Source organism: Lissotriton vulgaris, chromosome 11 (assembly GCF_964263255.1).
Source record: "Lissotriton vulgaris chromosome 11, aLisVul1.2, whole genome shotgun sequence".
Lineage (NCBI taxonomy): Eukaryota > Metazoa > Chordata > Amphibia > Caudata > Salamandridae > Lissotriton > Lissotriton vulgaris.
Genome location: NC_141699.1, coordinates 1,077,436,988 through 1,077,464,532, shown reverse-complemented (window position 1 = coordinate 1,077,464,532; position 27,545 = coordinate 1,077,436,988). Strand labels below are relative to the sequence as shown.

Here is a 27,545-nt window from a genome sequence, read left to right as displayed (position 1 = left end):
CCATTGGGCGCAATGTCATCCTGGCACAACCGGTGACGGAACCAGCAGGCAAGGTGTCAGAGAACAATGGAGGCGCTCCATTGCCGCTGTTGGTGGGCGCAACTCAACATATATGGATAACCTGAATCCGGAAAGTGGCAAAGTGGGCATGTGTGGGCATCAGAGGACGGCTCCAGTGTATCGCTTAGGTCCAACTTCTGTCTACAAGAGACGCATCAATGTCGCATTTTTATGGTAGCCACAGACAGTGTACATGATTCCAAATGTATCTCAATTCATGGACGTCATTTGAGGTTATCTAGAGGCAACCACTTCTCCCACTGGCTTCCCCTCTGCTTCCATGACAGTAGGGGGAACATAAAGGTAACTGACCCCAAATCGTCCCCTTTACAATCTGGAGTTTGCATCACTTGCTGTTCCATTAGCTCCTCAGGGATAAGAGGACAATATTATGACATCATCAGATGTTTCTTCAGCCACACAATGCAGTTTGGTGAATCAACACTCATGTTCTTATGGTCTATAAAAGTACCCCAGGTGGGTATCCCCAAAACCTGCCCTGTATGCGGCCCACTCATGGGTAACATTGAATGCGCCTGGCATACGGCTCGAAGGGGGGATTGCACATTTGGTGATGAACTTACAGTTAACTAAACTTAACTTGCTGTTTAAAGACTTCTGCTGAAGGTGCATGTGTTCTACGAGTGAATATTCACGGTTATTCATGGGCCAAGTCTTTTTTAATTGCCTTACAGGTCCCAGCTACCTCAATGAGACGGAATGGGTTTTGAGTCAAGCCACAAAGGTTAAACCACCAAAATCCAGTTGGGATTTTGAAAAACCATCAAACTGAATTATTGAAGTGGTTTTCATATACATTTCGGAAGTGACAATGGACCTTTAACCAATTTTCCATTGTAAGGTGAAATCTTGAAAAGGGTTATTGCATTGCAAAAAAAGAGCTAGTAGACCTTCTAAAAAGCATCAAACAAAGTTCATAGACCAGACATGCACTGCATAGAACTAGGGAACACACAACTGTTTACTTGAAAATAAACTAACTTTGTGAAAGGGAAATAAAATATGTTTGCAGATTACTTTTAAGAAGTACATAAAAGCTTGCATGAGCCACTCCTTTGAGTAAAGACGTACTGTGAGTTAACGGAGAGAACACAATGCATCACCACAGGGAAAGATAAGCGGACATAGCTAGGAGATGTCCAGGTGGTGTTAGGGGCGTAGGTTAGAGCCTGGGTTTATATTAGGGATCTAGAGGAAGTTCTGTTTATAAAAAAGTATATATCTACACCTATGCTTGTTTTAGGGCAGAGCCTCTAACATCCCAACCATTTCTTCAGATTAATGGTATAAAGAACAAAGAAAAGCGCCATTGATGGGTGACTGTGGTCTTGATGAATCACACTCAGAAAGCAATACTTTTTTAGGTGGAACTTCTGAGTGACCTTTCACCGCCAGTGATGCAACCAACATGTCCGCTTCACGTGCCACGACATCGATTGTCATCCTCTAAAAAGTGACTCTGTGCTACAAGGTCAGTATATTCCTTTCCAGGGATTTAAAAAGGGAAAATAAATCTCTATAAGAGAGAGTGAATGGCGAGAGGTATTTTGTAAAATAAATATGTTGTTAGGGTCCAACCTAAGAAAAAGTCAATTAAATGCAAAAAATAATAATTTATATGTCAATGGAGTAATTATTTCAGATTTCATAGACCCAATAGATAAAGACAAGAAAAGTGCAGTAGAGTGGATGGAAAGAAGTAATCCTGATGTTCCTTGAGGCTACACGCAGCAGTGGTAAGTCCCCCCCCCCCCCCCCCGCCACCCCGCAATATGGCTCGCAATCCGGCAATGCCCATGTGTTGTCCTTATTCTGAACGGTGTTGGGCACATCATGTGTGCCTGTACATTGATAGCACACATGGCAACAAAGGATACAATAGGCTCCCCCAGCATCCAAGGCGCCGTTGGTCGAGATGGCGCAGACCGCCAGCACCGTCATGATGATGATGATATATGCAACGACAAACATGGCCACAGTCTCGTACAAGCCAGCCTGGCCCACTGCGAAACCTACCAGAAGAGAGGAAAAAGACACAAAGCATTAGCAGCTCACCTCTAACTTCTCACCATCTTCCTCTTCATCAATGTGGTTGGATCATTAATACGGTGGATCTCAGTAACACCCGGAATCCCACCCGGGATACAATGTGCCACAATGAGCAGCACAGATGAAATGAAACATAGATTTAGAGACATTCAAGACCCTTAGTATCACTGTAGTGGACCATTTCTTGCAGTGATTTCTAACTCCCTGATCCCTTCGCCTAAAACATTTTGAGTTTGCACACAACTGCAAATGTTGGCTCGTGGTCTATCCTCTCTTTTTGCAACTCTGATGCCCAACACCGCACCATCATGCACTGCCCCCATGCAAAAGCACAAGTCACCATACAACAACAAAAAAATTAAAAAGAAGACAACAAAAATAAAGACCAAGTATTTCCAAGCAGAGTCCACCAATCGTAGCTGTGGTTTAAAAGGCCAGTCTATCCAGGAGAAGTGATGTTCTAACAAGTGTCGTAGCATGTTTGGGGATGCATGTTTGACAGTGGGTTTAGAAGCATGTTTACTTTTTTGTAGGTCGATACTTTTTCATGCATTGTATTTTTTAGGTTTCATTTGTTTTAATTGTTTTCTTTTTAGCCTAGATTTCTGGAGTCCTATTCCCCAACTCCGAGCTCTTACTGTAGGGCCACAGTGCACTAAAATATGCAGCGGTTTGTGCATCATGTACATATCCTCGTGGTAGGTGCAGAAGGTTTCCAGTCCCAACGGAAAGTGCGTACTGACCAATTCTGCGTACGGCAACTCCACTGAGGCGCTACCAGTGTGCATGGCAAGGGTCACCGTACAGTATGAGCACGTTTCCATGTCAACCTAGGGTATGCAGACATGTAGTGTCTATTCAGCCCTGCTGCCCCACAGCCTTCAGTCGTGTCCAGCTGGGACTGGAAACAGGGCCTCTCTCACAGTGCCCAGTCGCGTGCTGGTACCCGCTGGGCATGGCATCTGGCCAATTCCAGCCCTGCATAGAAATGTTTGTTCTGTCCCATCAAGAGTATTGCACCCCCCTAAGAGGTGGCAGCGCCCTCCCATTAAAAGTATTGCACTGCTGCTGAGAAGTATTTGTCCTTTCTCATTAAAAGTATTTTACCTCTGCTGAGAAGTGCTGCTACCCTCCCATTAAACGTATTGGGCCTGTGTGAAGAAGTGCTGGTACTCTCCCATTAAAGGTATTGCAACCCTGCTGAGGAGTGTTGGTGTCGTCCCATTAAAAGTAAGCATTGCTCCCATGCCAAGAAGTTCACCCTTTAAAGTTAAATAGGTGCCCGGGGGCACCTGCCAACTGAAAGCACAGTGGATGAGAAAAAAAGAGGCAAGGAGGCACTCTGGAAGATGGATAAATTACAAGCAAATAGTGCGTGTCGCAACGGGTCAATGGGAAGGATTGCACTTTGCACTGGTGGTGAGACAAGTTTGCCATCTTTAGCTCTGTCAGTGGTGTCTCTGGCTCGGTCTAAAGTGTGCATTATGCACACTTCACCTATGCACATCATGTATTAACACTGTATGATTGTTTTAAATAGAAATACACAGAAACACAGATAAATGTCAATATTAAACAATTATCAACAACACACCACGATACACTGCCCATCTGGCCAAAGAAAACCTAATTACAACTGATCGCTTAACAGAGCTTCATTCCAAAACATACTGATGCAAATGTAAATGTAGAGGTACTTGTATAGTGCACGACTACCCGGAGGCCTCTCGGCGCTTGTACGAATACCGCTGAGGAACCCTTCCTGGCCTTCCCCTGTGAGGTGCCCACTCCTGGGCACCCCCAAGATGAAGCCAGGCATCCTAGCGTTGTTGGGGCTGTTGTGGAGATTAAGCAAGCTATTGCCCAGAGTTGCAGAGTGGGACTCCATGATTGGAACAGACACAAGGCGAGAATTATCAGGTCTGAGGAAATTGAGCCCAAGACATGCCGAGGCGGGGAATTGAACCCTGGTCCCGGGCTAGACCTCTGCATCAGGGTCTGCCGCTCTAACCTTTGAGCCACACTTCTCCACTGAAGCATCACAACATCAAAAGCAAAAACCTATTAACTTTGTCAATGCTTGTCTGGCTCACATGTTTCTTGTTTCAGTAAAGGTCGAACATTTCATGGCCCCAGTTCAGCACCTGGGACAGCCACGTGATACTGGGAGAGGAGCTCCCTAAAAGTACCAAAAGGAAACACATAACACCATACACCACAGATAGATAGATAGATAGATAGATAGATAGATAGATAGATAGATAGATAGATAGATAGATAGATAGATAGATAGATAGATAGATAGATAGATAGATAGATAGATAGATAGAGTGAGGGCGATAGAAAGACAGATATTGTAATTATGTGGTGTGTAATTATGTGGCACTGAGTGGTATTTGGAGTGTATGTTGTGTTGAGCGCAGTGTAGATATGTAGCATATAATTATGTGGCACTGAGTAGTATTTGGAGTGTATGTTGCGTTGAGCGCAGTGTAATTATGTAGCATATAATTATGTGGCACTGAGGGGTATTATGAGGAGTGTATGTTGTATTCAGTAGAGTGTAATTGTGTGGCGTGTAATTATGTGGCACTGAGTGTTATTGATTGGAGTGTAAGTTGCATTGTAATTATGTAGCAGATAATTATGTGGCACTGAGTGGTATTGTGAGGTGTGAGTGTTGCATTCAGTAGAGGGTAATTATGTGGTGTGTATTTATGTGGCACAGAGTGGTATTTGGAGTGTATGTTGCGTTGAGAGCAGTGTAATTATGTAGCATATAATTATGTGGCACTGAGTGGTATTGTGTGGAGTGTATGTTGTATTCAGTAGAGTGTAATTGTGTGGTGTGTAATTATGTGGTACTGAGTGGTATTTTGAGTGCATGTTGCAGTGATAGCTGTGTAATTATGTGGCGTGTAATTATGTGGCACTGAGTGGGATTTGGAGTGTATGTTGCATTGAGTGCAGTGTAATTATGTGGTGTTTAATTGTGTGTCACTCGGTGGTATTTGGAGTGTGTGTTGCATTGAGTGCAGAGTAATTATGTGGTGGGTAATTATGTGGCACTGAGTGGTATTTGGAGTGTATGTTGCATTGAGTGCAGTCTAATTATGTGGCGTGTAATTATGTGGCAGTGTGTGTTTTATTTGGAGTGTTTGTTGCATTGAGTGCAGTATAATTATATGGCGTGTTATTATGTGGCACTGAATGGTATTTGGAGTGTATGTTGCATTGAGTGCAGTGTAATTATGTAGAATGTAACTATGTGGCACTGAGTGGTATTTGGAGTATATGTTGCATTGAATGCAGTGTAATTATGTGGCGTGTTATTATGTGGCACTGAGTGGTATTGTGTGGAGTGTGTGTTGCATTCAGTAGAGTGTAATTATGTGGCATGTAATTTTGGGCACTGAGTGGTATTTGGAGTGTATGTTGCATTGAGTGCAGTGTAATTATGTAGCATGTAACTGTGGCACTGAGTGGTATTTGGAGTGTATGTTGCATTGAGTGCAGTGTAATTATGTGGCACTGAGTGGTATTTGGAGTGTATGTTGCATGGAATGCAGTGTAATTATGTGGTGTGTAATTTGTGGCACTGAGTGGTATTTGGAGCGTATGTTGCGTTGAGCGCAGTGTAATTATGTAGCATATAATTATGTGGCACTGAGTGGTATTGTCTGGATTGTATGTTTTATTCAGTAGAGTGTAATTATGTGGCGTGTAATTATGTGGCACTGAGTGGTATTGTGTGGAGTGTATGTTGCATTGAGTGCAGTGTAATTATGTAGCATAAAATTATGTGGCACTGAGTGGTACTGTGTGGAGTGTGTGTTGCATTCAGTAGACTGTAATTTTGTGGTGTGTAATTATGGGCACAGTGGTATTTGGAGTGTATTTTGCATTGAGTGCAGTGTAATTATGTGGCATGTAACTATGTGGCACTGAGTGGTATTTGGAGTGTATGTTGCATTGAGTGCAGTGTAATTATGTGGCATGAAAGGAGACGCTGGAAACTAGAAAGAAAACAAGAAGAGAAAGGGGGATATGGAGGCGGAAATAACGACGATGATGAAAGAAAAGAGGAGAAATAGGAGGCAGAGACGAAGAGAGCGAAAGGGAGAAAGAACGCGAGCCAGTAAGACAAATTGGGAGGAGAGTAAACAAGCGATGCGCGCTCTTTGCTGGGGGAGGGGAAGGGCCATTAGCCTGTAAGAACTTGCGGTGAGATCAAAGGAAGGGTGGGAGGGACATTGGCGAGCGGGGGGTGAGGGGGTGTGCAGCCTGTTGAGCTGAAGTGGCAGCAGAGGCGGAGCGCAGCGCGCGCACAGGAAGTGTCTGGTGGCAAATGTGAGCTGTGCACAATGCACGTGGTTGTACTCACATGCACTGTACCTGATCCGCACTTTGGGTGCATTTTTGAAAGCCCCACTAAATATCTCACCAGCAAGCATTTCTAAAGCAATGCCTAGGCTCGACCTAAAAATTGTTGGGTGCAAAATTAATGTAATTTGCTTTTGCACAATTATGCAAAAATATGCAAATGTTCATAAAAATGCACATTTGTCACTTTGAATTTTAGTGTGAAATTCGCCTTTGTGTCAATTGTTGGACCAAAGATGCATTTACACAGCACCGTGAACCGCTGCCTCTGGTTTTCTGTTCTTCCCATGTCATTTTTTTAATGAATAATTACGCAAACTGGCTTAGTAGAGTATTTTCAGGAATTTCACTTAACATAATGTCTTCTCTGGTTTTTTGTTTCTTCCTTTCTCTCTTTATCTTGCTGATTGATTTACTTTATTGCTTTTTCCACCATATTAATTGATATGTTGGTGATATATATGACATTGATTATATCTATACTGATGAATGCTTATTTATCTATTTATTTATTGTGTAACTCTCTTTTTGGTTGTATTGCTTATTATGGTACTTTAATTGTTCATATTTCTTCTCTCAAAGTAATAAAGATATTACAACAACAAAAATCTATATCATTGAAGTGAAAGGAGTGTAGGTTATCCACCTCTGAACACTGTAATAAATATTTTGAAACAGACTGACAAAAGTTGTGAAGTAGCAGAACTGAAATGTTAAGCAATAAAGGCGAGAGGCAGTACCCCTGGGGGACAAAATAGAGATGACAAGACACAAAACCTCAGAAAGCTACTCACAAGGTCCTAATGGTTAAAGATGGCGCAAGCAGCCAACTGATTCTGACACCCTGGCCACTTCCACCAGACGAGGCAACAGGATGGAGTGGTTAGAAGTGTGGGAATCACCAAGAGAGGAAGTAAGACCAGGAGCATTCGTGACCTCATTACATTGTAATACCGCTTCTGCCTGTAACTCGAGTTATTGGTATTACAAGAAAGGGGGTAAATCCGCTACATAAATGCATTCTGGGAGATATGACGAATCAAACTGTACCTCAATCAAAAAATGGCCGAAAATATTGGCAGAAATGCAGAAACGTGTGTGCAAACACCGACTACCTCAATTGATTCCCATTCTTATTGGTCTATGCGGTAATGCAGTACTACCGCACCCATTGGTGTAATGCAAAATTACAGCTCCCGGCCGTATCAACATTTCTGGGAAAAATACAAATGCATTAGAAGCCACTTAACATATATAGTGAAATTCTCAATGGTGTGATTTGACTCCAATCATAAGTGTGTGGGAAATTACATCACCCTTTAACCCCGGAAGATGTCACAAGAAGTGACATCAATCGACCCGTGATCCCCATGACAAAAAAAAATATTTGAGTCCTTATGTATGTGACACAAGAAAGATTGCACCTGCCGCATGTTTTACTGGGTGTCGTCCATTTGTTGATTTTTATGAACCACTTCCTTAGCACACAATGAAAAATTAAAAGTATCCTCGCACATCCTATAAGATGTTGGGTACAATTCAAGAAGGCATTATTACACCTCGGGGGCGCGCAGGTGAGCAAATAGCACAATCTAAGAGTGAACATTAATGTCAGTGATTTTGAATCACAAAGTGTAATTTAAACACTTAAATGGATTTATTCACAATTAAAAGTGCACCAGTACAACAGAATGTTCTATGCGTGAGTAAAATGCTCATATGGCTGGGGCGTGGGTGTTCCGGGGCATCATTACCTCACAAAGTAACTTCCAAGGGTGACAGTGGAGCAATCATTTAGCGAAGGAAAATGTTTTAACTTAAAATGTCTTCTTACAGTGTTAGCTTCCTATACTCCAGGCTATGTCTAACAACATTGCTTGCTATTTTTAGTGTAATATGTGTGCATACCCTGAGATTTTTAGTTTTTTGCTGTCTAGCTCCCATAAATATGCTCGCCTTCACAGTCAACATAAGACTTTTATCTCTTGGTGCCTCCGTTGAGCAGCAGTGCCTTATCTGACCGCTAGATGTCATAACTCTTCCACGTTTGCAGTAAACACCTTCTAGACCACTGCTTCCTAAACTGTGGGTCGAGACACAGCGGTGGGTCGCTAAAGTCCAAGCAATAAATAAAGATGTCTTTAAAATCCTGTATTTCCCTTATTACAAGACTTTTTCAAAGACAGAGGTCAAATGTCAGACTAATTCTTCTGACAAATTTCTGCTTATATTTTAAACATTTGGATTGGTGTTAGAAACTCTTCTCACTTGACAGTGAGGGAAGGAAATGTAAAGTGACTTATGTGAAAGGAAAGGTAGCAGGATGCCATTTTTGTAACATACAACAAAACGTGAATACCTATAAATAAACTGTGCACATTCAGCATTTAGAAAAGTAAAAATCAAGCACTTTTTAAATAATTCTAAAGTGTGATGGAAACTATTAAGATCAAAACAAATCAAGACGTTTTAGTTTGTGATGCACAAAGGAAACATTTTTACGGAATACAGATTTCCACACATTAGATGTGTACAAAATAGTTTTATCAGTAAAACCATATGCCTGTACTAATTTAGTGGTCATTACAATGGAAGGTGTCCTTTGTGTAAATGACAGTGCGCTACACATGATACATTAAAATATTGCTCAACTCATGTCCATTCAAGATAGGTGGGTTGCAAAAGTTTGTAATTGTGACCCTGGAGAGTGGAAGCTTGAGGTGCAGATGAACAGTGGGGCAAACTGGCCTCTAGCTGCCCCCCCCCCCCCCCCCATTGTGTGTGTCAGCCCGGGCTGAGACAGCTTCCCGGGCACACACACAGCCGCACCAGTACTTCACAGGTCTTTAAAAGACCATTTACTTGCTAACGAGGCTTTTTTTATGTTTCACCCCTTCTTAGAGCCCCTGCATCTCCACTCTGCATATTGTTAAACGAACCAGCCCCCCCGAGATTTGGCTTTAGTTGCGCCTCCAGCACAGCAAGCCACAATCACTCACCTAAAAGAGATAATAACATCTTTGAATGGTAAATGCACTCGCGGTTTCCTCCCTAGCCTAGATTGGGTTCCAGTAATATAATACAGAAGACTTTGCTATAAAATTAAGGAATTTGATTTGGATTTGTTTCCACCCAAACTGGGAGCTTGCCAGAGTTCTTCTATTTTACTTTCTCTCTACCGCCAATGACACATTCACAGAGTTCCTCTGTCTGTTCTGCATTCTTTCCACATAAAATGGCACCTTCCCAGAGTTCCTCTTTCTGTTTCACACAATGCTAGCCTCTTTGCAAGGTCTTTACCGTATAGGATTGTTCATGGTCAGAGGAAATACTCTGCTGCCTTCAAATATATTCTGTGAACAAACAAACCATTAATAGCATCATTGTGCATTTTAGTAGGCGTGATTCACAGAGTTCCTCTACGCAGAACTCTGCAAAGTGACCAAAAACTCTGCTGCAGTACGCGGAGTTACGCAAGCGGCGAGTGCGTTAGGGGGGGTCTGTTTGCACTGATTTTTAGCACTGGACATTTGTACGCGCTGGAAAATCAACACAAACGGCACCATGCGCAGCGCAAGAGGGCGCTGCTTCTTTCTGCCCCTCGAGCAGATGTTCTACTCAAGCAGAAGCTTCCTCAGCGCGAACGGAAGGTTTATCAACGTGAGCAGTAGCGGCCATCCGCGGCCGCCTGTGTTGCGGAATCTTGCAAGAAGGTGGTCTGGAGTAAGATTTTTCTTACTTGCACTCATCAACTTAACATTAGGAGCACGTGGGAGGAAAAAACTGTGTTCCGCATCAGAACTCTGCACTCTACGTGGAGTGAAAAAATACTCTGCAAACTCCACGAGCCAAGTGGAATTTTATGACCAGGCCTGCATTTTAGCTCTTCCTTATCTCTCATATTCGAAAAAACACTGATGGTCTTCCCAAAAAAACCTGCTGAAAGGCACTACAATCTGCAAAACACATCAATGTTCTCAGTTTTTTGTGAATGTGCTACTACATTAAAAAGCATTACAGATATGTATAGAGACCACCAAATCCGCCAAACACCAGCTCATGCTGTGCAAACTGAAAGCTATTCAGCTTGAAGCAGACTTTAAACTGTCCATGCCGTCCTCACATAAAATCTATACAGGCGCAATGCTCTGGTCGACGGCGTACCAGACGCAACTGCCTGTGTATGAAAATTATGCTGGGGGAGGCCAAATCTCACTTGCGCTGGCTAGCTTAGACTTTATGGTGGCTCGCAGGAAAAAAGTTCTGCCAGGCAGCAATTGGTTGGAATTTTGCCAGATGCCAATGTTAAAGAGTAACACAGAGTGACCAAAATTCAACTTATTCCATGGATGGAATGAAACATTCTGCCCACCCCTACCTGCGACCCCAATGAACTCCACCTCCCACACAGTTAGTTGCACTGCAGGTATGAGGAACTTCATGGAGGTCCTCAAAGCTGCATCTGTCCCTCTGTCTATCGGTGAATTTGACCACCTGTGTGTGCCTGCATGTGTGTATGTGCGTGTGTGTGTATGTGTGTCTGTGCCCATGTCTCAGTTGATCTACATTCTAGGACACATGTTTGCAGGGCTGGATGTCTAGTGATCTGTTTACATAAGTACCAATAATTACCTGGGACTTTTGTAAGCATGTCTTGCTTCACGAGTCGGCCTGCGTGTATATACTTAGATGCCTGTAGGTATGTAACTCCCTCTGCATCCAAGACATATATGTGCATGAGCTTGTGCCACTGTGTGCATATACTATATATAACAAGCATTTGCAATGCAACAGGTCTCACATTACTGAAAGTTTGATCTATTGACGTTGCAAATACCAATGTTTTTTTGGTTAACAAAATTCCCAGCAGTATCATAAGTAATAAAATAAAATCCACAAAGCAAGCAACGGGTGCAGTACCGCAGGCACTTACCAGGTGTCACTGTGGAATTTTAAAGAAACCTCAATTAGCCATATAAGATAATGCACCGTTGCTTATGCTACTGCTGGGATATTTAAAAAATAAATATAATTAACAAACATTATTATTTGCAACGCTAATAGCTGAAACTATCAGTAACTTGAGTCCTATTGCATTGCAAATGCTTGTGGGGTCTTTCAGGGCAGCTCCTCCTGTCTCTGGAGAGATCAGCTGCCTCTCTCACAGGCTGGCCTTCCCTGGATCTTCAGCTCTTTCAAGCACTGTGGAAACATCAGCTCACGGTAGAGCACCATGTCTAGCTGATGCTGTAGAGATCTAGCATTAATTATTGGCCCTGAAGGCACAGGATGGATGGCAAACCGGGCGCTTTTGGAAAAAAATATGTGCCAATCAAACAACGTGTCACCTGCAATGTTCATTTGCCAAGCCAACCAGAGCAATGTTCTGGCTACTGCTCCAGGCTTCCTGGATGAAAGGAGGGCTAAGAGCACAAGATTGTCGTGATGTGGACGAAATATCGCAGGCAACATCATAAGTAGGGTTGAACAAATTCTGGCTATATTTGGGGAGCAGAATGTCTAGGCAGTAGATAAACAGGTATCAGATACTCTTTTATTCCATACCTCCGGCAAGAATGTGGATTCCATACCTGTGGCATAAACGCAAATTCCATACCTCTGGTATGCACGTGGACTCCATACCTCTGGCGTGAATGCAGATTCTATACCTCTGGCATTAATGCGGATTCCAGACCACTGACGTGAATGCGGATTCCATACCTCTGGCATGAATGCGGGTTCCATATCTCTGAGATGAATGCGGATTCCATACCTCTGGCATGAATGCGGATTCCATATCTCTGAGATCAATGCAGATTCCATACCTCTGCATGAATGCGAATTCCATACCTCTGGCATGAATGCAAATTCCACACCTCTGGCATGAATGCAAATTCCATACCTCTGTCCAGCATGTGGATTCTACATCTCTGGCATGAATGAGGGTTCCATACCTCGGGCATGAATGTGGATTCCATCAGGCATATGCATCAAAGCTTTTTGCGATCGCAAAAGGTGCGATTCACACAAATCGGCCGTTTGCGATCGCAATATTAGCTTTTGCGATGCATCAAGGGTCAAGGCCCTCGCAATTTGAGAATTCGCAATTAATTGCGAGTTTTCAAATCGCGATTACATTTAAGGAATCGCATTTTGCGATTTCTTAAATGCAATGCAAGAACCACTTTGAAGTAGCGATTTCGCTACTAGGGGTCGCAAATTACCATGAAGTTGAACTTCATGGTAACTTGCTAAAACTTTGAAAAATGCACTATAGCGAATTTTTCAAAGTTGTAGGTTACACACACACATGTCCTAAGGACATGTGTGTGCGCAACATTTGTGCACAGATCAATTTCAGGGGTGCAACAGGGTGTCCTTTTGACACCCTTGCACCCTTGAAATTGCATGCGCAATTTGCGAGTACCTATTTGTATTCGCAAATTGCGCATGCAATTTACCATTCATTCCTATGGGTCTGGAGGCCATATGAATTAATGGGAAGCCATTCCTTATTCGCGAATCGCAATTAAGGAATGTGTAGGAATCGCTATTTTTATAGTGAGGCCGAAGAGTGAATGTGTGGCTCCATTTGCTCCAGTTATCGTGCTCCTGGTAAAATAAGTGGGGGGACGCCGTCCACCCGCGTGGTACCCCGACTCGAGCCCTGGTAACTGATCCTTTGGGATGCAGGAGGCAAAAGCATTTGTGCACATAACGTAGGGGGCAGGGGTACATGCAGGAGTTTGAGTGGGCGTGGCCTGCCATCCATCACTTTCAAAGGCCATCTAAAGTAAATAAATAGGAAGCATTGGTCATTAATGCCCCATCCAATCTTGTGGCACTCTCATCAGGGAAGCTGACCACCCAGGCTCACATAAGTGGAGGAAAAGGACTGATTGCTGAAGCGTCATTTCAAGAATTAGATTTTCCCTTCGTTAAAAAAGTGCATTGTCTGTCTTTAATTAGGGTCTCTCCAAAAATGTGAGGGAAACTGTAAAAGCACTAATGGTGGGAAATGAATGCACCCTGAATACAGCCAGGCCTCTCACATCCGTAAAAGACAAGCAGTCACACACCACAAGAAGCCCCGTCCACTCCTCACACAGCACACTTCAGAAACAACAAAAGGGGTGAGGAGTTGGCCGAAAGGCTAGGGCGGTCGACCTCGAATCTGGGGAACTGGGTTAGAGTCTCGGCAATGAACATCCTGTGATTCTGGGCAAATCACTTAATCTCCCTGTGCCAAACAAAAAATGAATGTGTCCTCATGTAACTCAACTGGTGCTATGTAAAGCGCTCTGATACCCGATTCGGGTCAAGTTCGCGCTATATAAAACTCTGTAAAAAAAAAACAACAAAAAAACCAAAGCACTCTTCCACCCCTCACAGGCTATTAGTAACATTGTTCCGACAACCGCTCAGACTGCCAGTCACACTCACTCAGCCCAGAGGAGCAGTCTCACACCACTGAAAGGCCTCACATTTCCTATAGAGTAGCAGTCATGCACCGGACCAGCGTACCTCAACAGACGACTCAGCTTCTACACCCCCACCCACCAGCTCCGCTCCGCAGACCTCGCCCTCACCACAGTCCTCCGCATCGGAAGAGCGACCTCCGACTGCAGATCGTTCTCCCACTTCGCCGCCAAGACCTGGAACACCCTCCCCATCCACCTACGGCAGACCCAAGACCTGCTGACCTTTAGAAGACTCCTCAAGACCTGGCTCTTTGAGCAGCGGCAGCATCCCCCACCCCCCAGCGCCTTGAGAACCTCACGGGTAAGTAGTACAAATGATATGACTGATGCATTACCAGAAGCACTCTTCCACCCCTCGCAGTCTAGGAGTCATACACCGCCTGGCATACTGGCAGTCACACACTACCAGCAGCACTCACGCCCCTCACAGAATAGGAGTCTCACAAAATAATAGCCCTCTTACAACCCTCACAGACAAGTAGTCACGCCCTATCAGAAGCACTTTCACACCCCTCACAGACTACCAGCGCCAAACTTATGTCAGCACTCACACCCCTCACAGAGCAGCAGTCTCACACAATACTAGCGAGCTAAAAGCCCTCACAGACAAGTAGACACATACTAACGAAAGCACTCTCACACCCCTCACGATCTAGCAGGAAACCAATAAGTATAGCCCATAAATCATTATAACTCTCCATTAATTTATATTTGTATGCTTGGGGTATTGTAGATGTTCAAGTGTGTTAATGCATGAATGAACCAATGGGTCAATGAACATGTGTATGAGTGACTAAGGGCATGGACGACAAGTTAGAGTGCATGACTGCACGGATGAAAGCATCCAGGCACTTTTTTAGGTTTTGCCTGGCGAAAGATGCGCGCTGTGCATCTTTTTCGCGCAGGCGAAAAACCTAATGGTTATAGTAGGGGAGACAGGAACGGCCCCGTCTTCCATTGGCTAGCCACATAAATGGAGGCTAGCCATTGGAAGACGGGCCTGTCCGTCAATGCCGGACCAGATTCGGGGGCGTTCCCGAGAATTTTTGGCTTTTGGCTACGTCAGCCGAAAGCCTGTTCTCAGGAACGCCCCCGAATCTGGGTCTGCATTGAGCCGACACCCGCCTTCCTGCCGAAGGAAGCAGCCGTCCGTCTACAGCCAGGGCCGCGCTGGGATTGGCCCAGCCGGCCGAGCCTCCGCCGTGTCATCGGGAGGAGGAGGAGTGGAGAGCAGGAAGCAGCCTGCGTCGTCTTCTGGGTTCATTTTACGCCCATTTTCTGACCAGAGTAATCCAGTTGCGTCCAGTGGAACACGTACCTGCAAAAGAAGCAGAAAAACCTCGGAGAAAAAAGATAACCACTAAAATGTAGGCCGAGTAGTTCTTAAACTGTAATTTAGGTCACATTCAGCACAAACACACGTCAGACGTAGTCCAAAAAGAACATCCTTAAACTTACTTCCCCGAAGGCTCAAGTTGCTGCGTATATTATTTCATATTTCTACTTGAGGTACCGTTGTATACCACGCCTTAAAAAACATAATTTCGTCTAACACTATATGATCACTGATTTTGTTATAGAATGTTTACAGCTACATTATGAATCAAACGTGTGTCATTATTTTCAGCCTGAAAAAATAGAGCTTCGTCTTACTGCAAAAATGTGTTTTTGTCACAAAAATTATAGGAGGGCTCAGAAGGCATTTATCCCAGCACCACAAAATGTGGCATGGGTGGGAGGCAAGGACCTCAGGGCATGGGCACGTGTGCGTGCTCGTGCGCATTATTTGCGTCATTCTAAATTTGATTAGTATGTTTGAAACTATAGCTTAAACCTTTAAAAATATTTTAAAATCTGAATAGCAAAAATGTGTGCTTACCTGCATTTGTTATGCCGCGCATGTGTTTTAAGTAATTATTATTTATATTGTTATACGGCGCTATTTTGTAGATTTACCGAAAGTAGGAAATGTTACCTGCCCCTGGCGATTACTAACTGGGATTCTCGTGCTATACAATACGCGTTGATGTTGCGTGCGCCATCACTACTGTAGGACCTCACTGGACCTGACAAACCGATCTCTCACGCACTAAGCAGGGTCAATGGCCCGTTATTTTAAGGCACTCCCTCCCTGCCCCCTCGCCTCCTCCCCCCAACACACACACCTCACCCCCGCCAAATGCCTCAAATCTACTATCACCCATAGCTATCAGACTGAATTTACCTTTGAGTACAATAAATCAAAAGATGGAAACGATTGCCCAAGCCCCGCCCCGTCTCTGCCCACCCTAACGACTTCCCGTGCTGTTATTGCTGAGGGCGCCAGAGGAGCCGAGCTCTGGGAAAGCGCAGAGGCCGCGGTGGCACCCACGTACGAGATGCCAGGAAAGAGGGCAGGCAGCGCTGGGAGGGGTCATAAAAAGAGCAGCCACATCTGCAAACACTGTCTGCTTCATGAGCAGAAAGAGCTAAACACGGTACGGAACGTATCAAACGCAGCCACGGAGTCCCCACACACCACAGAGAGATTCATAGCACCACCGATGCACAAGCCGATCACAAGTAAAACACCCGTAAACACGGGTTTCACTAATTACAGAATACACACATCACACATTTTACAAACACAGTATACACATAGCAGCATTAAACAAACAAGTCACACGCATACGTCAAACAAATACAAAAGGAAAAGGACAACAGAGCATATATACTTAGCACGAGATATCTTCCATCTGCTCTCTCTCTCCCTCCTTCTTGCTTATGCCTTACCTCCTACCTTCCTTTTACTTCCTGCTTTCTCTCTCTCCTGTTCTTACTCAAGCGTCCTCTCTCCATCTCCCTCCTCATCTTGGCTTCTTTTTCTATCTTTTACTCTTTCTGTTTTCTGCCTTCTCACTCCATTCTGCCCTTACTTTTCTTCCTGCCTTCCCTCTCTCTTGATCTCTCTCATGCGTCCTCTCTCCTCCTCCTTATCTATCATGCTTCTCTCTCTTGCACTCTGTCGCATGCCTTTCCTCTCTCTTTGCCTTCTCTCACTCTCTTCTTTCAGTCACCAACTCTCTCCTTCTTTTCTTGCACTCTCTATTTTCCTATTGCCCTTTCTTTGCCCCTCTCTCCTTTTTCATCTCTCTCTTCTTCCTACCCTTCATTTCCATCTCTCCATTTCTATCTCCTTGTCTTTCTTCACAATTAACTCTGAGGGCCTGATGTACATTGCCAGACAAGGGGGGGGCTCTGTGTGTGTGGGCGGGGGGCTCTCTGTGTGTGGGGGGGGCTTTAGGTGTGTGGGGGAGGGGCTCTCAGTGTGTTTGGGAGGGGATCTCAGTGTGTGGGAGAGGGGCTCTCAGTGTGTGGGGGAGGCTCTCAGTGTGTGGGGGGCTCTCAGTGTGTGGGGGGCTCTCAGTGTGTGGGGGGGCTCTCAGTGTGTGGGGGGGCTCTCAGTGTGTGGGGGGGCTCTCAGTGTGTGGGGGTGGCTCGCAGTGTGTGGGGGAGGCTCGCAGTGTGTGGAGAAGGCTCACAGTGTGTGGAGGGAGCTCGCAGTGTGTGTGGAGGGAGCTCGCAGTGTGTGTGGAGGGAGCTCGCAGTGTGTGTGGGGGGGCTCGCAGTGTGTGTGGGGGGGCTCGCAGTGTGTGGGGGCTCGCTGTGTGTGGGGGGGCTCGCAGTGTGTGGGCGGGGCTCTGTGTGGGTGTGTGTTGGGGGGGCTCTCTGTAGGTGTTTGTGGGTGTCATTTGCGAAAGATAAAGCTAGTGGCATTGCAAATGACAATGCCAATTATTTATGTTAAAAAAAAACATAAATAAAAATAATGTCAAGAGTATTGCCAATAGCTCAAACTTTAACAAAGGCAAAACCATTGCATTGTAAATGCTTGTTTTCATAAGCCACACATTGTGGCTTTGATAATGCTAATTTTTCTTGGATTTTGGCAGTATACTTCTCTCCAAAGAACAACATGTTCTCAATGTTGCTCAATTGTGCGTATTGTGTCTAAACATTCCTGGTGTCCCCTGCCTTACCACTGTAGGTTATTAATGGAGAGCTGAGCAAATGAAGGAAGTGTGTGCTTAGAGGCCGCTAAGACCTCAACTAGAAACGCACAAGTAGCCCGCAAACCCATTGCATCCATGCTAAATTTAGTTGCAAAGCCTCGCAGACCATTAGGGATTCCTGGCGTCTAAGGTCTGAAAATGTAGAATTTCAATAAAGGAAATTACAAAATGAATCCAATCACGAAGCTAAGGCGAGTGCTTAATTTAGCTCTGAAATGTCATTTCAAGCAGGATAATATATGAATGTCTGCATGAAATCAGTGGCATATGAGCAGCCAATATGGCTAGTCCGGTCCGGTAATACATTAGGTAATGTAAAACATGTAGTTAGGATCATTTAGATGGATGCCGCACAATTTATTGCGGTTTAAGACAACAGAGGTGGACGACTGTATTTCGGTGCGACTATTGTCATAAGGGGCGTGGCCTGGAAACAGGATTTAGATGGTTTCTGTGTGGGTCCTCAGAACTTTCTCCTGCATCTTGCTGCCCTCCATTTTCAGTCAGTCAGCCAACCTATCAATCAATCACAGCCCTTTAAGAGGTGTGTGAGTGCGGGCCCAGGGCTGAAAACACTCAGGACCACTCCTGTTTCTATGTTTCTCACTGGGGAGAGTCCTAGACACAATGCCACAGGAAGCACCGGCGGACAATATGTAGATTGATGCGGTATATAGTATACACATTTCCTCAATTAACTGTTACAAATTCAGCATAATTTCATCTTTCATGACTTAGTGCTGAAAGATATCAATGTTAAAATTGGCACAATTAGCATGCTGTGCGGCACGTTACAGACAGTAAACGTGTGTGCAAAGGTGATATATCTTAGTAGTCTGTTCGTACCCTTTCAGAGTGGATATCTCTGACTGTGTGCCCCGTCTTAATCACAATTATACATGCACTTAGACGGTATTTAAAGGCGCTTTCTAATTTGACAGATTCCGTGCCCATGGTAATAACAATAATTTGAAAAGCTTGGTGCACAGGTTTTCAGGGTCTGCAAACGCTTCTAATGAACAGAGGAGGACAAGTGCCTTTGCACTTCGCAGTTCCGGGGACGGTACCTTTCTGAGCGCAGCCTTAAGCTACATAAATACTAGTACCTAAAATACAAGTGGGCACTGTGTTAAAACAAAGCGCGGCAGCCATGTAACAAAATAAAACGTATGCGCTTAGCGACCAATGAAGTGGGTGCCATAGTAATAATAAAAAAAACAGTAACAAGTTGGTGCCATGCTAAATATAAAGCACAACTCCGGCAAAGAAAGACGAGAGGGGCGCATTGCTAAAAGATTAAGCATGGTGCCCCTCTGTTGGTAACATTAGCGCAAATTTAAATCTTAAACAAGTAGTACCCAAAGGAAACAAATACAATGTAAGGAAACTGTAGTTGGCCGGTGCTCCTGAACTAAAAAAACGGAAGTGAAGTGTCATGAGCACCACCAATAAGAAGCCAGGAAACACAAGCGACGCAGGGGTGAACCAATTCAAGCAGAAGGCGGGATGACACTCCGGTTAGAGTGATTACAGCAGGTCTTGCACACAGAGCATGCACGTTGATGCTCGACCTAAAAACAAAAACTATTGGCTTTATAAAGACTTGTTTGTTTGTAATAGCCAGGAGCGATAAATAAAATAGCAGCAGCTCGTATGTAGGACTGTGCTGATCAAACCAGTCTGACAGGCTTAGTCAACACTCAAAAATGATCTGATATCATTAAATAGAGGTCTCTACAGCACAGAGCAGGAAGCTTCAGGGCGTTTACGTTTCCACAGAGACAAACGGCAAAGGCTGCCAAGAGTCACGTGACCTTGAGACTTTTCCCAGCCACAAGAAAGGGAACTACTAGACGCCGCTACAGATTACGGTTTCAAATATGACAGAAAGGGAAGCGAGAGTAGAGAAAAGCCCAAAGGAAACAGTTGCCTAACACGGGACAACACCACACAGCACCTAGCGCTTCAACACCCCCACCCCAACTGAAGAGGAGGCTTAGACAGGCCTCAAATCAGAGCCACCGGTCCAGCATTTATTCATTAAGAGAAAGAGTTTTTGTGAGCCTGGCAGCTTGTTAAGAATGCACACAGCCAAGAGGGCCAGCATAAAACGTGTTGGCTTTTTGTCCAGGATACAAGAACAAGCATTTACAATGCAATGGTTTTGCCTTTGTTAAAGTTAGAGCGATTGGCATTGCTCTTGACATTATTTTTATTTATGTTTTTTTTTTAACATAAATAAATGGCATTAAATTGACCCTTTGTAACCGAATATGAAACTGGGTTAGTGGCAGAACAGTCACCTGAGAGGGGCTGCAGCAGGGGAGGTGATTGGGGGAGGGGAGAGGGGTTGAGGGGAGATGGGTGGGTGGGGTGAACATGCAAAAACTAGATGTGGGCTAGATGGTTCGACCCAGATGCCCTGTTCTGGTTCGGCTCGAGGTTCTCTGGCAGTCTCGAGCCAAAAGCAAGCAGAGCCGAGAAGCTGGTGCTACTGCTGGGTGGAGAAACTAAGAAGAGAGGGCGAAAGGCAGAGCAAAGGAGCCTCAGCGAAGCATTCTAGAGCCAAAGAGAGAGAGAGTGCGGAAGAGAAAGAGACAAAAAGAGAGACAGAGGAGGAGGGAGAAAACGAGGGGGGCAAAAAGAGAGAGTAGCAGACTAAGGAGAGAGAAACTGACAGAGCGAAGGATGGAAAGAGCAAGGAAGAGAAAGAGACAAAAAGAGAGACAGAGGAGGAGGGATATAACGAGGGGGGCGAAAAGAGAGAGTAGCAGACTAAGGAGAAAGAAACTGACATAGAGAGCGAAGGATGGAAAGAGCAAGGAAGAGAAAGAGACAAAAAGAGAGACAGAGGAGGAGGGAGATAACGAGGGGGGCGAAAAGAGAGAGAAACAGACTAAGGAGAGAGAAACTGACATAGAGAGCGAAGGATGGAAAGAGCAAGGAAGGGAAAGAGACAAAAGGAGAGACCGAGGAGGTAGAAAACGAAGGAGGGGTGAAAAGAGAGAGAAACGGACCAAGGAGGGAGAAACTGACAAAGAGAGCGAAGGATGGAAAGAGCAAGGAAGAGAAAGAGACAAAAGGAGAGACCGAGGAGGTAGAAATAGAAGGAGGGGTGAAAAGAGAGAGAAACGGACCGAGGAGGGAGAAACTGACATAGAGAGCGAAGGATGGAAAGAGCAAGGAAGAGAAAGCCGAGGCAGAGAGCGAGATGGAGCGAGGGTGATGGCTCAGCTCGTTTTGGCTGCTAGAGCCAGGCCCCTTACCCAAGTCTTCTCTGGCCTGCCCACGGTTACCGACGACTCGTAAAGGCCTCAAAATCACAACGTAGTTGGTGTACACAAACACTTTGTATGAGTCTTTCCACTATAAAAACACATTTAAATGTGATCATAAAGTTAATATGTTTCCACGGCAGGAAAGGGTTTGAATAACTACCATGCTGGGAGGGGTGTTGGGGGGCTATGCAACTCAACAAGTGGGGTATACATGCAAATAACAAGAGGAAACTTGCGATGTGTAGATTTCCAACCTTTTTCAAAATGTTTGTGAATTGACCCCTGTATTTTTATCAGTTAAATAAAAAAAATTGCTAAAGTAGATAGGCCTATTCTCATCAACTCCAGCAGATACCTTAATGCGAATGCCCTTCGATAAAGTTATGTGTAACCTTTGGGTATGTGTAATTTTTGGGTACACCAACATATTCACAATTTCAACTGAACTAGTGTGGCTTCAAACCATCTTTCGTACATACTCAAATAGGATCTTCCTTTTCCCAAAAGCTTCCTTGACACTAACGCAGCATCCCCAAAGATTTCGAAATTTGCAAAAACAAGCAAATTGGGCCAGTACAGCACAGGCAGCCATTTCCATCGCGCCCGGCTCAGCAGGGTCGCACGGGGTGTCAGCGACCCCCCTCGCGTGCGGTATTTCACAGCCTCGACTGTAATGAGATGCGGCGCGCTCGCACGGACAATTACTGCGTGAAATTTGTGTTTCTTAATATACTCCATCTCCAGTGGGAAGCAGCTGCCTAATCATCTAATAACAAAAAAGGGTTTTGACTCCTATACTCAGCAAGGCTGAGCCAAATGAAACTAAAGAAACAACACACTTGCCAGTGCTGAGAAACTAATTTTTAAGACATGTATAACAAGCATTGGAAATGCAATAGGTCTCGCATTAGAAAAGTTGGAGCTATTGGTCTTGTAAATGACAAATATTTCATTTATTTGTTGGTTTTTAAAATAGCTAAATTGATAGCTTTGTCATTTACAACACCAATAGTAATAACTTTCGCGAATGTGACACCTATAGCATTTGGAATGCAACATGTTTTGTATTTACGTTACTTAGATGGCAGCTCTGGTAGTTAGGCCACATCTCTAGAGAGCAGGAGAGTGCAGCGGGGGAGAGCAGCACAGCAATGCAATAGGTTTCGCATTAGGAAATTTTGAGCTATTGGTATTGTAAAGGACACATTTTTTATTTATGTGCTTGTTTTGAAAGTAGCGAAAGTAATAGCTTTGTTATTTACAATGCCAATAGTTTTATGTTTCGCAAATGTGACACCTATTGTAACACAATATGTGTTGCAGCACTGAGTGGTGTGAGGGTGAGGGGGGTGAGGGTATGTGAGGGTGAGTAAGGTGAGTGAGGGGGGTGAGGGTGTGTGACGGTGTGTGAGGGTGAGGGTGTGTGAGGGTGTGTGAGGGTGAGTGAGGGGGTGTGAGGGTGAGGGTGTGTGACGGTGTGTGAGGGTGAGGGTGTGTGACGGTGTGTGAGGGTGAGGGTGTGTGAGGGGGTGAGGGTGTGGGTTAGGGGGTGTGAGGGTGAGGGTGTGAGGGTGACTGAGGGTGTGTGAGGGGATGAGGGTAAGGGTGTGTGAGGGTGAGGGGGGTGATGGTGAGAGGGCGCGAGGGTGAGGGTGTGAGGCGGAGTGAGGGTGAGAGGGTTGTGAGGGTGTGAGGGGAGCGAGGGTGTGAGATGGTGAGGGTGTAAGAGGGTGAGGGGGTGTTAGGGTGAGGGTGTGTGTGTGTGAGTGTGTGTGGGTGTGAGGGGGTGAGCGTGAGAGGGCTATACAGATAAGGCTTAGAGTGCATGTGCAGCGCTACATCGATAGAGCTCAGAGAGTGCATGTACAGCGCTACATCGATAGAGCTCAGAGAGTGCATGTACAGCGCTACATCGATAGGCTCAGAGTGCCTTACAGCACTATGATAAAACTCAGAGGGCATGTACAGCACTATACAGATAAAGCTCAGAGTGCATATACAGCGCTACATCGATAGAGCTCAGAGAGTGCATGTACAGCGCTATATCGATAGAGCTCAGAGAGTGCATGTACAGCACTACATCGATAGAGCTCAGAGAGTGCATGTACAGCGCTACATCGATGGAGCTCAGAGAGTGCATGTACAGCGCTACATCGATAGGCTCAGAGTGCCTTACTGCGCTATGATATAACTCAGAGGGCATGTCCAGCGCTATACAGATAAAGCTCAGAGTGCATGTACAGTGCTAATTCGATAAAGCTCAGAATGCATGTACAGCGCTATGATCGAACTCAGAGTGAATGTACAGCGCTACATCGATAGGCTGAGTGCCTGTACAGCGCTACATGGACAAAGCTCAGTGTGCATGTACAGTACTGAATGCACAAATAGACAGTCGTTAAGCGGGGGGTAGAGGAATGACTGGCTTTTGACATAAACAACCCCTCCGTCGGTCCAGCCGAGCCTGAACAATACAGCTTTTGTGTGGCGCTGCAGCTCGCACCTTGCACCCGGGGCTATTTTTCCTCCCCGGGAACCTGGTCTGGTTTAAGTGCGGTGGAGGCAGGAGACCATGTATCCTGACGTGCTGCTGTTGTAGAGATTTTGTAGAGAGCCAACAGGTTTTTTCCAAGCGCTTCGGAGCATGCTGCAGCTGGGTCCTTGCAAACGCGCAGGACTTCAAGAAGTAAAGGAGTGCAGTGCAGTGACAGTAGAAAACCATTGTACAGTTGTAAGTTTAGTGATTCTGTGTAAAAAAAAAACTCAAAATATCTTCACGATCAACAGGGCGGGTCACTCAAAATTACAGTTCATCAGCCAAGTAACAACACTTTCCAAAGATGTTCAACAATCAAAGACCACTTTCGCCCTAGTTGCTTGCTGCTCGGTGTTGGATGTTTGACGTGTTTTTACAGTAGCGGACGTTCTGGTGTGGCCAGTAATGACACCATGCCAAGGAAACAATGAATTAACACCTATTACTATGGTAACAATAAAACCTGTGGCCATCTAGGCACTGTACAACCCCAGAGTAGCCCTTCATTAGAGAATTTCATTCCAAAATCAGGAAACAGAAAGAAGCCCTGGGTATGCAAATTTACTGTAGCAAATTAGCGCAAGTGACTTTAAGCCCACTTTGACCCTTGTCACATCACACGTTTGCCCACTTATCACAGCCTGACCTCTCGACAACTGACTCCTCCTAAAGTAAAAGGCTAGAGGGGGCAATGGGTGGAGTTTAGAGAAATTAAACAGAATTCTTAGAAGTGTGTTTACTTTCTTTTCCTGACGCTGCCTTCGTGGTTTCTGAGACCAGGGGTAGAGAAGTACCAGCAACAACGAGCACTGGCAACAACTACCCCTTTCTACTTTTATTTGACACTCATGCCCTTTTTTAGCTTTAATGAATTCAAGCAGAAGTTCTGATCATTAAAGCCATTGGATGGTGGGAGCAGGACAGCCAATCAGATTCCTTGAAATGCAAAGGCTCTAAGATTCCTGGTTTCCGGAAGTGCCGACCGGAATATTATAGGAGGCAGCAGGCAGAACATTCATGTGCTAACAACATTACGGGCCTTCACGCCGCTCATGAAGGCCAAATAACGTTAGTTATTGACTGGCGGTGCTGCTGGGAATACAATAATGTCAATCTAAAGCCGCCGCAACTTTAAATGGACACTAGAAAAAGACAGATAGCACTCAATGATTTTCTGCAGCTTTGTGCATTGTGCTTGTGTCCATTAGTACAGGAAGATTCACAGTCAGTGCATTCACGTGAGAGCCACTTTAGCTTTTCCCGAAGGCCCCTCCAAATTAAAACAAGTGTGGTAGTCAGGGCAATAAGTGGAATGAAAAAAAAACCAAGACGGAGGGCATTGCTGTGGGGAGGGGGGGGGGGGTAGGAGAAATGAGACACGGCAGGCAGGGGAGGGGGCGAAGCGGGGAGAGCGGCGATGAGGGTGTGAAGCATCTTTAACTGTCTCAGCTGTGGAGCCTCCCAGTCTCCTCGGCTCCTGGCCTGATGATGCACTCAAATCACTCACAACGGGTCAGGCGTCTTTACTCCCACATTTAGTGACTCCACTATGGTTACTGCTGTCACTGTAATTTCCCCTATTTGTTGTTTCCCTTACTAGGAGGCAGCCATAACGAAGTCTACGACGGGCATCTAGTTAATTTTAGATTCCATTTCTGTGATGGTGTCCATAATAAAACCATCTCAACTTTGAATACTCCTTCATTAAGGCGATCGAGCGCACTCGAAGCAAAGATATATAGTGTGAGTGAAAAGCCGGCCCTATCATGAAACATGCCACGCTAGGGTGAATGAGGGCTTGGCGTCCTTTATTGTAAACAAACACCACATACTGACCAGGAGAGTAAGCACACACCTGATGGAGGGTTTGTTCGTGTTCCTTCCATATTTGCTATTCCCTGGAGTATCAATTGTGATTATACATTGATAAATGTAAAGAGGTTGCCTTGCGCAGAGAGCCAACAGGTAGCTTTGCATAAACAGCATTGCACAAAAAGTCCTTCAAGCTGCCCCTCACACCATAAACCCTAGTGACATTTGTGTGCAAAAGTGGCCTTGTGCAGCCCTAATCCCTCTCTGCTTTACTTGCAAACTTCTGGCAATGGAGACAACATTGTGATCTGCCAGTCAAGCAGACTGCCGACAGCAGTCAATACCAGCCATGGCTTCTTTGCAATGCCGGCGGGCACAGAGCTTGCCAGTCAGGCATAATGCCAGCCATTAAAAGTTGACTGTGATAACGCCCTTGCACTATACCAATCTTGTTGCTTTCCAGCCCTGCACTTCCCGTCGGTCTTGTAAAGAGAGAGCCCTTTAGGCAGCCTCGTGCATTGCCAGTTCTGGTTGTCTGACAGCCACAACAATAATCTGCCAGTGCTTTCCACTGTAAACCATGAACGTGCAAGTTTAGAAAACATCTAGGCGCTTGCCTGCTTTGCAGACTTTGTGAAAGCCCTGCATCGTGAGCACGTAAATGAATACGTAAACATAAACCGTGCGAAGAACGGCAGCTGAATAGCACTATGCCATTTTGCCTTTTTAACCAATAGCGCTTTGACCTCATACTTTGTTTTTTGTGGTTTTATTTATATAGCGCTGACTCGACCCGACGGTATTGGAACGCTTAACCAGTTACATTATATAAGGACACATGCATTTTTTGGGGGAGCCACGGGGAGATGAAGTGATTTGCCCAGAATCAAGGGGTGTTACTCACATTTTGCCACACACAAATACATATCCCTGAAAGCAGAAATGCCCATGGCAATCTAAAAACAGCAGGCACCGAGTAAGGTGCTGCACATAACACGGGACCTGCATGGCAGCCAAGAGCATAGCGAACGAAGATAACTTTTTACGCAGGTTTTTCAGCATCATGTCCTTCTTTGGTTATCTTTTTAAAGCGCTGTTATCCCTGCTAAAGAAGCAATTCGCTTGAGAGGGGTGGATGTTGATCAAATGTAGCGAGCCAGTCACAAATAAACAGGAAAGCAACAGTGCAACTTTGAGCAGCTGCGCAATGGTCGGTGAAGGTTAGCCGCTGCTGTCACAAGCTCACACAAAGTGGCGCGAATTGTTTTAACATTCAAATGTATCACATTACCAAATACTTTAATTCGCAAGCAGCATTGTGGAATTTACGCGCACAACGTCAAACATACGTATGACAAACTGAAGTGCAAGCTTCAACTTTGAAATAATAAAAAAATTAAGTGCCCAAAGCGACACCGTGAAATTATTTTGCTCTAATTTCGATTGAGTTTGTTTAGAGGAAACACTGATGTTAATCTCATAATCTGGAGAAACCCGAGACTGAACTTCACCTACCGCCCCAAGAACGCCAGGCTTCTTATTTTTCTTCGCTTCCAACTCTAACCATAGCCAACCAGAGAGAGATAATTGGGAAAGCTGGGTTTGTTGCGATGGACAGGTCAGGGCGCCGTGCTGGGAGTGTCTGTGTGGCTGCACCTCCCGCTAAGCTCCTGCGATTGGTTAGGACGAGCAGCACGGCCATCCAACACTGATGAAAACAAACCCGGCTGCACCTGAAGAGGTCGCCGAACTGCCCCGGAAAACATTACTCAGCCGTAAGAGGACCGACATCCCAAAACTGTGTGTCCTGAAACATTGTAAACCCGAAACCTGCAGCCAGCTGATTATAGCAAAAGGAGCGAAAGATGCTGGC

The 27,545-nt window shown here is 45.1% G+C and overlaps 1 protein-coding gene across 1 annotated transcript in view; it reads right to left on the bottom strand.

The window, feature by feature from the left end:
- LOC147684154 (solute carrier family 12 member 9-like) overlaps window positions 1-27,545 on the bottom strand; it is a 582,177-nt gene that overhangs the window by 473,508 nt on the left and 81,124 nt on the right. Inside the window, exon 2 of the mRNA XM_086944548.1 lies at window positions 1,959-2,093. Coding sequence (XP_086800674.1) covers window positions 1,959-2,093 — 135 coding nt within the window. The remainder of the gene's footprint in view (window positions 1-1,958; window positions 2,094-27,545) is intronic.